This window comes from Equus przewalskii, chromosome 2, assembly GCF_037783145.1.
Source record: "Equus przewalskii isolate Varuska chromosome 2, EquPr2, whole genome shotgun sequence".
NCBI classification, from domain to species: Eukaryota; Metazoa; Chordata; class Mammalia; order Perissodactyla; family Equidae; genus Equus; species Equus przewalskii.
In genome coordinates this window covers 66962240-66975791 of record NC_091832.1, presented here as the reverse complement: position 1 = coordinate 66975791, position 13552 = coordinate 66962240, and the positions used below count along the sequence as shown (strand labels likewise).

At 39.3% G+C, this 13552-nt stretch overlaps 1 protein-coding gene across 14 annotated transcripts in view; it reads right to left on the bottom strand.

Moving 5' to 3' along the window:
* Window positions 1-13552, bottom strand: part of LOC103550082 (DExD/H-box 60 like) — a 92597-nt gene that overhangs the window by 11396 nt on the left and 67649 nt on the right. For 8 of the 14 annotated variants that reach the window (XR_011537725.1, XM_070611492.1, XM_070611483.1 and 5 more), the window contains exons 31-35: window positions 12538-12642; window positions 8807-9007; window positions 2213-2317; window positions 1839-1980; window positions 515-636 (exon numbers count right to left, since the gene is read on the bottom strand). Coding sequence is in view for 11 of the 14 variants with exons in the window: in XM_070611492.1 (XP_070467593.1) it covers window positions 515-636; window positions 1839-1980; window positions 2213-2317; window positions 8807-9007; window positions 12538-12642 (675 nt within the window). In the remaining 3 variants the exon portion in view is untranslated. Of the gene's footprint in view, window positions 1-514; window positions 637-1558; window positions 1699-1838; window positions 1981-2212; window positions 2318-8806; window positions 9008-12537; window positions 12643-13552 lie in introns of those variants that run through there. The other 6 variants (XR_011537726.1, XR_011537727.1, XM_070611486.1 and 3 more) reach the window with 2 other exon arrangements.

The window sequence follows — 13552 nt, the reverse complement described above, 5'->3', positions numbered from 1 at the left end:
TTAATTGTTTGTTAGATAGTATGGGAAGATGTTTGAATTAATACTTGGTAGAATCCAAATAAAAATAGGGGACTATATCAACAGCAAAGTGAGTAAATAATATTTGCAACAGTGATTAGAGATGTTCTTCTAATTAAATAAATACTAGTCAACCACAGAAGTCATGAAGAATTTCAAAAACTGCACGCCTCTCTTTTCAGCCGCTCTCAACCACAGCATGCATCACTAACTGGGCCACAGGCACAAAGGTGTACAAGGATGTAGCTTAAGAAGGATCAGTTTTCATTTTTATCTGTGAATCAACATAGCAAAATTTTCAATAGTAAAGTTTCAGAATTGTTACAAATGTAAAACAAAATTAAATAGAACTCTGCTTATAGAAAGACCAACTTAATGTTGCAAAAACAAGTAGAATCACTTATATTAATTGAACCCTATAAATACTAACTCTTTTCCAGTGGCATACATTTAATAACTATCACTATTATATCATTACAAGTATCATAAACCTCACCTCTGATTGAGGAAAACTGAAATTAGCATCTTGGAATTTTGCTGGAATATATTTTCTTCCAAACAAATTTGCCAATACTAATATGAGTTTTTCCATCACACTCGGAGAAAATAGCTGTGAGCCTATCCAAAGAAAGAATATCATTGCAAATAAGAAAAAAAAGTTGATTCCTTGTATTTTGTGCTTAAATTTGTTTTTTATTTTTGTTTTTGTGGGTCTTTTTGCTGGGATAGATTCACCCTGAGCTAGCATCTATTGAGAGTCTTCCTCTTTTTTTTCCCCCTCCCCAAAGCCCCAGTTCATAATTGTATATTCTAAACGCTTGTCCTTTTAGTTCTTCTACGTGAGCCACCACCACAGTATGGCTACTGACAGACAAGTGGTGTAGGTTCCATGCCCAGGAACTCAACCCAGGCAGCTAAAGTGGAGTGTGCCAAACTTTAACCACTGGTTGGCTCTTAAATTTGTTTTTATATTTCCTTTTGTGGAAGGAAAACTTTTCAAGTAAATATACACCTCAGAAACTGACCATATCTGCCATGCTATGCATACATTTATTCTTGGTAAAAGCAGCAGTTTTATATTCTGTGCCTCCCTTTTCATGCTTAGTACCCTCACTCTAGTTCCCATCCCCCAAGAATCTCTATTAACTGGTTTCCTGATTTGGACTCTCCTCACTTCAGGCCATCCTGGAGAATGATCAATCTCCCAGAACCATTACTATAATCATGTCTCTCCCCTACTCAAAAATCTCTGATGGAGTTTCAATGCCTAAAAAAAAACAAATCCAGGTTCCTTGGGCTGCTGTTTAGGGTGTTTCAAAATCTAGCCCCAAACTAAGCTCCCAGCCTTGCCTAACCATGCTTCCCAATACTAGCTCTAGGTTCTGGTCCTCTTTTCTTACTCTCCATTCCCTATAACACATGAGCACTATGCCGTAGTTGTTAAGAGGTGGCTAGGTTTAATTAACTGGACTTTGATACTTACTAAAACCATGCGACCATGGAAAAGTTATTCAACTTCTATGTGCCTCAGTTTCCTCTTCTGAAAATATTCTTAATTAGTTAGATGATACATAAATATTCCCCAGATGTTCTATATTACTTAGATGGAATAAAAATAAGTTGACTTTCAGCATCTAACTTTTTGGCATCTGTAAATCTGAACATTTACTTAGCATTTCTCTGTAGAAGGAAAGGAGAGTGGGGAGGAGGAGCAGAAGAAAGAGGAGGAAGAAGAAGAAAAAGGAAGTATTTCTGAGGTTTTGGCTACTTTACGAACATGTTCTTATTTCTGGACTACCTAGATAAAACCTCAATCTTACCTTTCTTGATTGGCTGACAGAGATTATGGAAAAGGCCTTTCATAAGAAAACTGACAAAAACAAAATTTGAAGGTTCTTGACCATGCAAATGTGATACAAGTCCTGCAAATCTCATTGGATTGCCTTCTTCATCTAAATAGCCCTAAAAGATAGGGGGGGAAAAGGACAGTTTGATTCAGTTTACTATGCTCTTCAATACCATTTAATACCAGTATGAGTGACTGATAAGCATTACCTGACCTCGTTTAATAATTAAATCAAGGATAAGTAACATTAATCATTGGATGCAGTTTGTCAAGGCTTCAGTTGGTTTGGCATGGTAAGAAACCTACATAATATTACTCACAGAACAAAAAGCCAATGCATAATCATACCTCTTTGACTAGGAACTGCAAAGAAAACAAGAAGTAAAGTTTCAGTATCTCCATGGCTCTGGGCTGCTTAAAGGACATCAATGAATGCTTTAACACCGACAGCACCTATAAGGAAGAGTACTTTAATTTATCCAGTTTTATCCAACATTTGTGAATAATGATACGTGATAAATATTACGCATACATACAATATAGATAACACATAACACTCCCAGTATATAACTTATGTGAAAGCAAATTTCATTTGGTTCTATATTATCCCCTTGACTGTGTTTATACATGATAAATATTTCTTGAACAAAATAGGTCACATAAAGCAGAATTGTTAAAAATAACACATATTGGCAAACAATCTGGTAATTCTCTGGAACAGTGGTGCCCAATAGCGACTTGAAAAAATAAAGTATGAAAGCCAATCCAATCTGTAAGTTTAACTCTCTGAGCCCATTCTAAAAACAAGTCATAAAATTGTTGTTCTGAATCTTGAGATATTCCATCAAAAATAACGGAACTTGGGGGCCAGCCCGGTGGCATAGTGGTTAAGTTCGTGCACTCTGCTTCAGTGGCCCAGGGTTCCCAGGTTTGGATCCTAGGCACAGACCTAGCACTGCTCGTCAGGCCATGCTACAGCAGCATCCCACATAAAATAGGGGAAGATTGGCACAGACGTTAGCTCAGTGACAATCTTCCTCAAGCAAAAAGAGGAAGATTGGCAACAGATGTTAGCTCAGGGCCAATCTTCGTCACCAAAATGAACTTGGTAGATTACAATCAACAGACTAGAAATATGGTGTGGTTTCCAATGAAAATGGTAACTATCTAGCCACCCAGTTATTTCTCAATTTATTTATTTGTTTATTTTTATTTTTTTCTAACGAGTTTAGACCTCAAACCTTTATTTGTGCTGTATGGGGGAAGAAAATGATTAGTAATCATGTACATGATGCGACAGGATTAGTTCTTACCACACAGAACAATATATAACTTGAACTACTTACTTTTACAGTTTCAATTTCACAACAGCATATCAGAATATATTCCCCCACAAGTGCATAACTAACACTCTTTAAATTCCAACGAGCGTAATTCTATCCTGCCCAAGTCACTGGTTAAGAACAGAACTACCATGCCAAGGAATTTTTAAATGTTAAAAAAAAAAAAAAAAAAAGAACCCAGAAGACAGGAAAATCCCAAGGGCAAAAAGAATTGGGGATTTAAAATTTTTTAAGTGAAATTTAAGGTGAAGAAGGCCGCGATAAAAAGCTACTGGTCTTACTTTACCAATTTAATAGATGCATCTCAGAAACAAATATTATCATAAAGGGTTTCCAGATCTTTCCCAGAAGTTTTACACACAAACCACATCTAGTAAAGGCCCCCTACTCCCATTTTGCTTTTATCCCCCAACCTAATTTCGGCTGATAGTTTCCTCACTAGTACTGGATCATTTAAATAGCACAAACATTCAAACTAAAGATACAACGGCTATTAAGTCTAACTTTAGCAAAGATATATGGATTGTTTGCCAGCAAATATTACAATAAGTTTACAGCAACCCCAAAAAGTTATTTGGTTCTCCTTGTGTCAGTTACCACGAAGAGATGATAGTAAGCAAAACTGTTCCTATTATTAATACTGACCACAAAGATAAGAGATATGTTTATAAAGTATGATGTAACATATGAAATTTCTTTAGAAATTATTGCAGTTTCATTTTGCTCAGAATTTTCAATCACAAAATAGCTCAGTGAACAGAAATATGAGTTACAAACCCGGAAGTGTACATCTAGTCTCATCTTAAGTGCACATCAAAATCTCAAACTTGAATACTTTCAAAGCCCACAATTTGGGCATTTAAAGTGTTTTTCTAAGACTGACTGTTCCTCAATATCACGCACCTTCACAGCTTCAGATAAACCACTTAGGAAGCTTGCAAAGCAGTGAAGGATGTTAAATCTCCTGCTGATGCAAGTTTTGGACACCCATCTTTCAAGTGACTGACATTCAGGTTGTCAGTTACCCCTTTTCGGTTTTCCCCACCTTGCAGCAAAGCAAAACAATTTTGCTTTTTTCCTTGCATTTAAGAGTTCTAAGCACTTTAGAAATTTCCCCAGCAACTTTTGTGCTTCCAAGCAACAATTGAATTAGTATTAACAATTTATTAGCATTTTCTTTGCCTATGAGCCCTATGAAAATTCCCTAGAGCTCTGCCAACTAATCTTTTCTCCAGAAAATTCCCTTCAACCCACATTCCCTATCACCTCCACCCTCTGCAAAATAGATCTAACCAAGCTTCTCCCTTTCTCCACCTCCACCCTTCCCAGTACTGGTACAAATCTGTGTGCTCCCCCTGCTACAACTCTCAGCTCAGGGTCCTCCCTTTTGAACATAAAAATCCCCCACTTCAGCAGCCGCTGCCTGTCAGATACATTAGATGCCACACCATTAACCATTAGCCAAGATTACTTTGAAATCTAATCAAGTGAAATTCACGCTGAAAAACATATAAAGCAAGATGAGTCAAACATCACTATCAGTACCCCAACCATTCCTTTCTCTTAGTAATCGGCAATGCGATTGGAATACCCAAACTAGACTTGCCATTTCCAACACAGAATTTAGATATGACCAACTTGTACCCTCCCCAGACTGTAGCACAACACAGTGACCAACCCCCTCAGTTTGCCAGTCTGCTTCATCTAGGTATTTGCTAAGGCATTTCAAATTTGAGCACTTTCCCACAAAGGTTATATCATTACACTAAGAATTCCTCTGGCCAATGTACGGGCAAGCAGGTAGGTCTGTAGGTGAGAGGGTCATGGAGCTCCATCTGCAAGCTCCGTCTATAAGGCATCACTCTGCATTGTGGCATCAATGTTAAAATGTTCTACAGCTTAAGAATCTTCTCAAAGCAAGGTTTGTAGCACAGAAACACTGTGGCAGGAGGCTCAATTTAGAAGATGCGGCATCTGAAAACCTCTACCCCAGAAAAGGAGGGGTGCCTGCTGCCACTCATGTGCCCAGAGGTTGGTGTTCCCAGATCAAACAGTCAAATAAACACATCTGCTGATGGCCTAGCTGCATCTGCCTTGGCCTTTTTAAGATTGTCCCCTCATAAACTCATCTGAAAACCTTAAATGATGGCCTCTCAAATACAGGGCTTCCAAGGCAAGGCCTAGAAACATGACATTGGAGAACTTCCTCCTCCAAAGCCTCTGGACATCCAATCCGCAGGCATACATTTAGACAGGCTCTCTTCTTCAGGGTCTCCCCTCCTGCACCGCTAAGACTCACACTGGCCAGGAGCTCCATCTGTCCTGGTGCCATCTGATCGCCATGATGAACACTATAGTAACAAACCATGGTCCATGAGGCATTTTTGTAACTTTCAGTTGGTACCATAGGTGGGGGCCCACCCAAGGGTGCTCATTCTGTCCCCACCCTCTCCACCGGCAAGAAACACAAATCCTCCCCACCCAGTCTCAGCGGGGAGTGCCTTTCCCCCTTCATGAATACGAACAATATCAACTCCAACAGGGACTTCAGCAATGTTCTCAGGTTTACCAGATTGCCAGAAGCCATGTTTTAAGTGAATGGATAACCTCGAGAGAGTTAAAGGGAAGAGGAGGGGCAGAATGAGCTCACAGAAGAGGACAGCAGCAAACCTAGAGGACGAGTCCGAAGGAGAGCACTGCCTCCTGGAAACTAAAGTGTGGGTCAATTTCATCTGCAGACATACAAACACCCTGCCTCGGCAGCCCCCGCCTGTCAGATATATTAGACGCCACACCATTAATGGCTTAGGATGGCACCTTAGGTCTGGAATCACTCCTTAGAACACCCTCACCTCCAACCAGGGGTGTGGCCTCAGACCTAGGTTCTACCAAGCTGAGCCAAACTTACATACCACCCTGGGCCAGAGCTGTCCGCCCCATGAAGCTAAGTTCCGTTTCCACAAGACTAGGCCTCGTGCCCAGGTGGGTTCGCAACACTTTGTCTGGGAAAAAAGGAGGCTACTGGTATTGACAGGTTCAAGATCTGCCTTCCCAGCCCACCTGCAGCCTTACACCCCAGGGCCTTCCTTCCTGCTCGTTTCCAGGACATCAACTGCCCAATTCCACCCTCTCCAGCAGCAGAGGCGATGCCCCCAGTCTCCTCCACCTCCTCTTGTCTCTAACTGCCTTCCTCCTTCCACACAAATCAGGGTGCTGGGGGATCGCTCATCCTACACAGCAGCTTCGCCCTCCCAGAGGCCAAGTCCCCTTCTCCAGTGGGCAGCACAGACAGCCTGGCCCAGAGTGTTGCTCTCCTCTTGGGCTACTGTGGGCACTTTCAACGCAGCTCTCCCCAGGATAGTTTCCCCAAGATCTGGTCCCCTCTTTAACCTTCCTTCTCCTTGTACCTCCACTCTCCCCAGTCTCATCTAACTCTGTCATCTCCCCCATCTGTCTCCTAAGACCCTAAACTGGTCACTTCCAGCCCCACAACTAAGTCCAGGTGTGCAGCCCTCCCTGTCACTAATTCTTTCAATTTTTAAATAAAATCTCCATGCGGTCTCAAAAAAAGGACCAAAAACTTCCCAATGTCATCAAAAAACAGGACTTAGAATCTTTAGGTTGATAGATTTTAGAATCATGGAGGAATTTCCTCTTCCTATAAGGCCAATAGATAAGAAAGAAGGGTAGGAAAGAGGGAGGGAGGGAAAGTCTGTACCAACTATAAAATTGGACAACCATCACTTTTCTGGAGAAGCCAAAATGCTCTTCCCTATAACATCTCTAAGACCCTACACTCAGTCCAAGGTTTCAACTGTCAGAAAATAACAGGGTAGCATGTGGGGTGAGGGAGTCACGGAGGCAAATTTTATCCTTAGAAGTAGACTCCATAATTGCAGTGTTGCCAAAATGGGAACAATCTTGAGGGCAATGCAATCAGGACACTTCAGTGATTAATGGCATCCATATCATCAACAACTCAGGAAGCCCGGAAGTGGAAGCAGAAGACAATCACTCTCAATTCAGCAAATATTAACAGAAATCCTGCTGGACATTGAGAATTGGGCTAGAAGAAGTGTCTATCAATTGACGATCCACATGCAGATAATAAAAGATATCTGAACAAACCCTGAGGGGACAGAGCATGAGCCCTGAAGAAATGCCTACGCTATATATTTGACAAATCATAAGATCTAGATAAACATGACAATTCAAAAATAGGAAATAGGTTCAAACAGGGAAAACATCAACACGTGGATATTAAATGAATTTTTCACAAAAGACTTTGAGTATCATCTTAAGGATTTATCCATCAATTCAACAACTTTTACTGAGTTCTTTCTATACATCATGCTGTATTCTAATAAATTCCAGGCAGAAAGAAGATAAAGAACAAGGATCCAAAGACTGGAGGGTGTCTGGCATATTAAGGAACCAAAAGCCAGACAGCGACAGAAGCTCTATGAGGGATAGGAAAAGTAGTAGGAGATGATGTCAAAGAGATAATAGCGGGCTCATTATTTAAAAAGCAAACATCCATTCATGTTTAGGTAGAAAAGACTCAAAGAAAATCTATCAAAATAATGATGCAGTTTTCTTTGCATTGTGGAAATAGGTATGGGTGATTTTTTTCTTCTTTCAAGTTTTCTATGTTTTCCAAATATTTTTTAATAAACTTGGGTGATTTTATATTAAAAATATAATTTTTATTTTAATAACAGCAATACCATTGTCCTTGTTCTTGTCTATGTTTTGGAAGAGTGAGATGTTTTGAAAGTAGAATCAATCTTTCATTTCAGTTATACTTTTTAAAATGATTTTTTAAATATAGAAATTTCTTATTAATCCAAAGAACTAATTAATTAAATGGCAAATGCTGACAACATAACAGGATCTAAGATATATGTAAATCCATTATGCCGTCAAATATATATAGGCAATCACTACCCAAGTTTTGTTACTGGTTCTAACTTACACTTAATCTCCTTTAAAAAGGAAAAAATAAAAAACATTTAGAAAGGATGGAGAAATCAATACATTGTTTGCCCATTCTTCTCCTTAAAGAAAACTAAAGAAAAAGAAAAAAACTGAAAACATGAGAACCAAGGCTAAAATTTATGTCTTTACTATGAACCCAGCTTGACGCTAAAAAGTCATTGACTTACACTAGTTCATTTAATTCTTACTACATTCTAAAGCTGCCATGATTATTCCCATTTTACAGTTCACAATTCTGAGGTTTAGAGAATGTAAGTGACTTTCCTGAAGTTAAACAGTCTGTAAATGATTGAACCAGAGATCTATTCTAGACCTTGATAAGTCTACAGCCAGTACTTAACCACTATACTATATTGTTTATCACACACTAAAACAACCCTGAGTAATTCTTAATGTCCTAAATACTGTTTTTGGTGGTGAAACAAAATAAAATAATTTTATTTTTCCTGCCCCAATACAATATAATACTCAGGAAAATACAAATCATTAAAAGATTAATGAAAATGAAGAGTTATTGTTCCAGACTTGTAAAAGAACAGCAGGCCTGACCACAGCCAGGCCAGTAATGACAGTTCAGCTCAGACAGGGTCAAGTACGGTACCTTGGCCTTGGCATCCTCTGGGTCACCTCCCTTGGAAGCCAGCAGCATGAGTCTCAGGACCAGGCTTATGCTGAGAGGGAACTGTCCTCTCAGTTCAGGAACATTGGATGTGATGAGTCTTTTTATTTTGGGCAATGGAATATCAAAGAAATATACATCTCCCAGCAGGTCTTGACCTCGTCTTCCAGCACGTCCAGACATCTGGAAACAGAGGAGAATCACAGTGTAGAACTTCCCTAAATAATTTCCTATGTACTTAAAAAGATTTATGACAACATTTGTCATCCTGGATCGGCTAAAGACAACATTATAAAATGGCTTCTTAGAAGAAGCGTGTTCACACTAGGAAGGAAAATGAGATAAATCTAAAATACACTCAGTGGTTAGGATGTAAAGGACCCTACTGAGGACAGCTAACAATTATTGAGTGCTTGCTATGTGCCAGGCATGGTTCTGAGTGCTGTACACTTTTCAGTTATTCCTCATAACAAGTTCATGAGATACAAATTATTATTATCACCATTTCTCAGATGAAGAAACTGATGTCCCTAGAGGTTAACATTCCCAAGGTTGTACAGCTGAAAAATAGTGAAGCAAGGATTTAAGCTTAGGGAATCTAGGACCAGACCACACTCTGTTAATCATTACCCACACTGCCTCAGATATACCGTGAGGATCCAGGGCAGAGGAATTTGAAGCAAGACTTGAACCAGGCCACCAGAGGGGTGGCACAACAGTCCCAGCAAGAGACGGACAGGGCAACAGGTTGGTCTGAATATAGGCAGAACCAAGGCAACACTGATGTGGCAGTGAAGAAGGCAGGGAAAGGAAATAAAGAGACTGTGACAGCAATAAGGCCAACTAAAGCAACCCCAGGCTTTTGCCAAGAATGAGACTTTTGGAGACCTTGGGAGGTGGTAAATGCGTTTTTGTTTGTGGGAGGGAAGTGAATCATTAGGGCCCAGAGGGCAGACTGTGGAAGGCAGCCTACTCACTGGCTCCCAATGATCCCAATGATCACATCCTCCTGTATTCACAACCTTGTATAATCCCCTCTCCTTGAATGTTCAAGAAAAGCAGTTTCTTACAGGGAGAGCAAAAGTAACAAGTATTCCTCAGACAATAAAGTCCTGCGGGAACTTGAGTGACAAGAGGAAGACGCATAGGAGAGGATCCTGGCACATATTAGACACATCATAAATGCCATTTGGATGAATGAATTAATTAATTAAAAAAGAAAACAGAAAGACCCAAAGGAGAAAATGGCATGCTAAGCATAAAATCTACAAAAATATTTTCAATTAATACAGTAAAATGTATTATTTGTTTTAAAAGGCTATTAAAAAATACATACTTGAGTCTGTGTTACCTGCTACGCTAGGAAAAAAAGCACATTCCCATGGAACTACATTCCTCTACAAAAGAAAGTGCAAAAGATTGAGCCCACAGGGAAGAAGATGCACAGCCCCTAAGCAGACACTCAAAGAGATCTAGAGAAAGAACAAGATTCGGACACAACCGAACAAAGTGACTGGAGTCAGCTCCTTGGCAACCAGCTTTGGACAAGATGCGGCAAGGAAGGTGGAGTCTCAGATATTCCCTTTGGTCTGTGTGTGTGACTGGATCATCTATTGGCACACATGTTTCTAAATAATAACACACTTGTAGAGTGAGACCATAAATCCACAGATGGGTGTTCTTTCTTTCAAGCTTCCCTTTAAATAGACAATACAGTGAAAGTTTACTCCAAATTGAAAGACTTGTCAAAATATCGACATGAAACCAAAATACTGACTCAGCTAAAACTAAGACTGAAGATGTAGGATCATGATGAAATTGAACTGTGTTTGAAGAATTTTTGGTATAATTAATGTTGTGTTCTCAAATGCAAGCAACAGAACTAACACTTTCTGGTTATCATTATATGGCACATTCTTAGAGACAAACTCTAAAAGATTTATAAACGTGATCAAAGTTTTCTGATTTAACTCATTTGCCCAGAGTCAACCCGATATTTGGGAAGACTAGATGGTGTGTAAATTCAAGGCCTGAGTTCCCAAAAAGGTCTGCCACTTGACTCTCTAGGAACAAACAAAACCCACTAAAGAAGAAAAGGCATTTTCTGTTCTCTAAGAGATAATACCAAGTCATCAGAGTAGTATAACAAAACAATTTCATTCATATAAGGGCCGCAGTAAATAAACAACATTGGATTTCTTCCAGGAAAGAGAAGTGGGTAAAGATGAGGAAAAAGGGGTCTTGAATTCTAAAGGAAACAAGAGTCCCTTAAGAGAAACTTCACTTACTGCTCAGAAACAGCAAGAGTCGAAAATTTCAGCCCAGGGGCTGGTCTTACTGTTTTTCAGCTCAAAAACTACATGTCAAAAGGTCATCTTGTTCTCACCTGCTTGAGAAAAGGGCAACACGGCTTTTAAAGCTTCAACAGCAATATCCTAAAAGGTCATGAAATGGGGGTGAACTCCTTTTCTCTGTAAAATCACAATCTCCACATTCTAATCTGGGAGAGTTTTATGATTTATAAGAGAAAAATATTAAGAATAAGAAAATATTTAAAATTTACATTTTGAGACTTGGTAAGTATCTTTTTTTTTTTTTGCAGTGAGTGGAAAGAGGTAGTTTTTCTCTCTCTTCTGACTTGCAATATAGGATATCACACTTCTGTGTCATAAGGGAGATAAGAAGATGCTCAAGTGCATCATCGCTGTCCACTTGTCTCTGTATGTCTGTCACCTGGCCTTTCCCTTTTATTTTTCTTTCTCTCACCCTCACTCTTGTTTTTCTTTCATTTACCTCTCTTTCCTCCCTTGCCTTATAATACAGAACATAGTTTTATTCTTGACATTTTTTTGAGGAAGATTAGCCCTGAGCTAACTGCTGCCAATCCTCCTCTTTTTGCTGAGGAAGACTGGCCCTGATAACATCCATGCCCATCTTCCTCTACTTTATATGTGGGATGCCTACCACAGCGTGGCTTTTGCCAAGCGGTGCCATGTCCGCACCTGGGATCCGAACCGGCAGGCCCCGGGCAGCTGAGAAGTGGAATGTGCAAACTTAACCACTGTGCCACCGGGCCAGCCCCTATTCTTGACTTTTAAACAGTTAATTAAGAGATCTCCAGGTAACATCTCTCTCCCCAGAAATTCCACTACAATTATAATAAAGGGATTTTTTTTAACCATAAACCCACACCAAAAGGATGAACAGCAACAAAATTTTGGAATTAGAAAAGTAGACAGTAAATAACCCCAAAATACTCAATACTGAACTTGTAGTAAGTCAAAATATACCCGAGTCAAATAGAATTTTCAAAAGACCTAGAAATTGATGATACCAAGTGCCACACACAGAAAAAGATGAATTGAAGGAAACAGATGATGCAAGAAATTTCAGAACATTTTACATACTCCCAGAAAAACAAAATAAAGGGGCGCTAAGAAGGATCAAGAATCAGAACAGCTTTATATTTCTCAAGAAAAAGACTAAAAACTACACTAAGACTATTAAATCATTTAACACTAATTGTGAGAAAATAAGGAAGTAGATAAATCGAATGGCACGAAGCAATAAGATAGGAGACAACTGTGTTCAAAATCACTGTGTCACACAGAAAGTGAAAGGAAGAACATGAACTACGGCCTGTGAGCAGATAAAAATGCCACACGGTGCATCACAGCACACTCTTCTTTCAGCAGTTGGAGTAAGAGAATTACCTGTCTATAATTTAAAGCATCCAGGTAGACTGAGTCTTGTGCAAGCACAACAGATTTACATGGCATGTGGATTCCTAGGGCAAGTGTTCCAGTAGCTGTCACTACCTACAGAAAGAATAAAAGAGTTCATTCAAAATGGAGCACATCTATAAGGACACAAGATATATTTCCTGCTCCACTCACTGAAAAGCTCCTTGAACTTTAACTAAACAGCATGTTATTAATGCTATGTACTAGCCACATTGTTCTTATTACTAGTCCCTGAATATACAAAGCACACCACTGCTTCAGGCTCTAATTGTTGCTGTTTGCTCTGCCTAAAATGGCTTCCTTCAAATCTTCATTTACAGGGTTCTTTCGGATCTCTGCAAAAATATCAAAACGGACTTCCTAGACCACCATTTCTAAAATAACCATGTTTACTTGCTCCTCCTAGACCTTAAGTATCATGTGTATCTAGTAGACGCACAATAAATAGGCATTCGATAAATGCATGAAGGAATGAAACACCAGCATACAACTTTCCTTAAGACAGGGTAATAATACATTTCCTTACACACTCTGGACAATCATCCTACCCTATCCTCACCCTTCGTTTATGGAGGTTTTATCTATTTAGTGTCAAAAGTTCATTAAAAAAATGGAACTGAAATCAAAAAATCACTTAAGCAGAAATTAGTAAAAGTTTATTGTGCACATACCAAAAAGACAGTGTGCAAACCAGGAACACTCAAACCAAAATGTGAAAGGAAGCCCAGAAAGCAGCTTATTTACTGTGAAGGCAGAGAGTATTCATTCTTCACAGTGATTGGTTACAATGTTAGAATTTTCTTAAATGAAAGGTAATTGGTCAGTGGTTACCTCACATCAAGTTTGCGTAACTATTTGTCTCACTTATGATTCTCAGAGGCATAAGCAAGAAGGAATCCAGATCAAGTTAACCTTGCTTGTCTTGCAAAATAAGTTAAGTTTTGCTTGTACAACTAACCGGTTTCAAGTTTGGTCTCTATTTGTG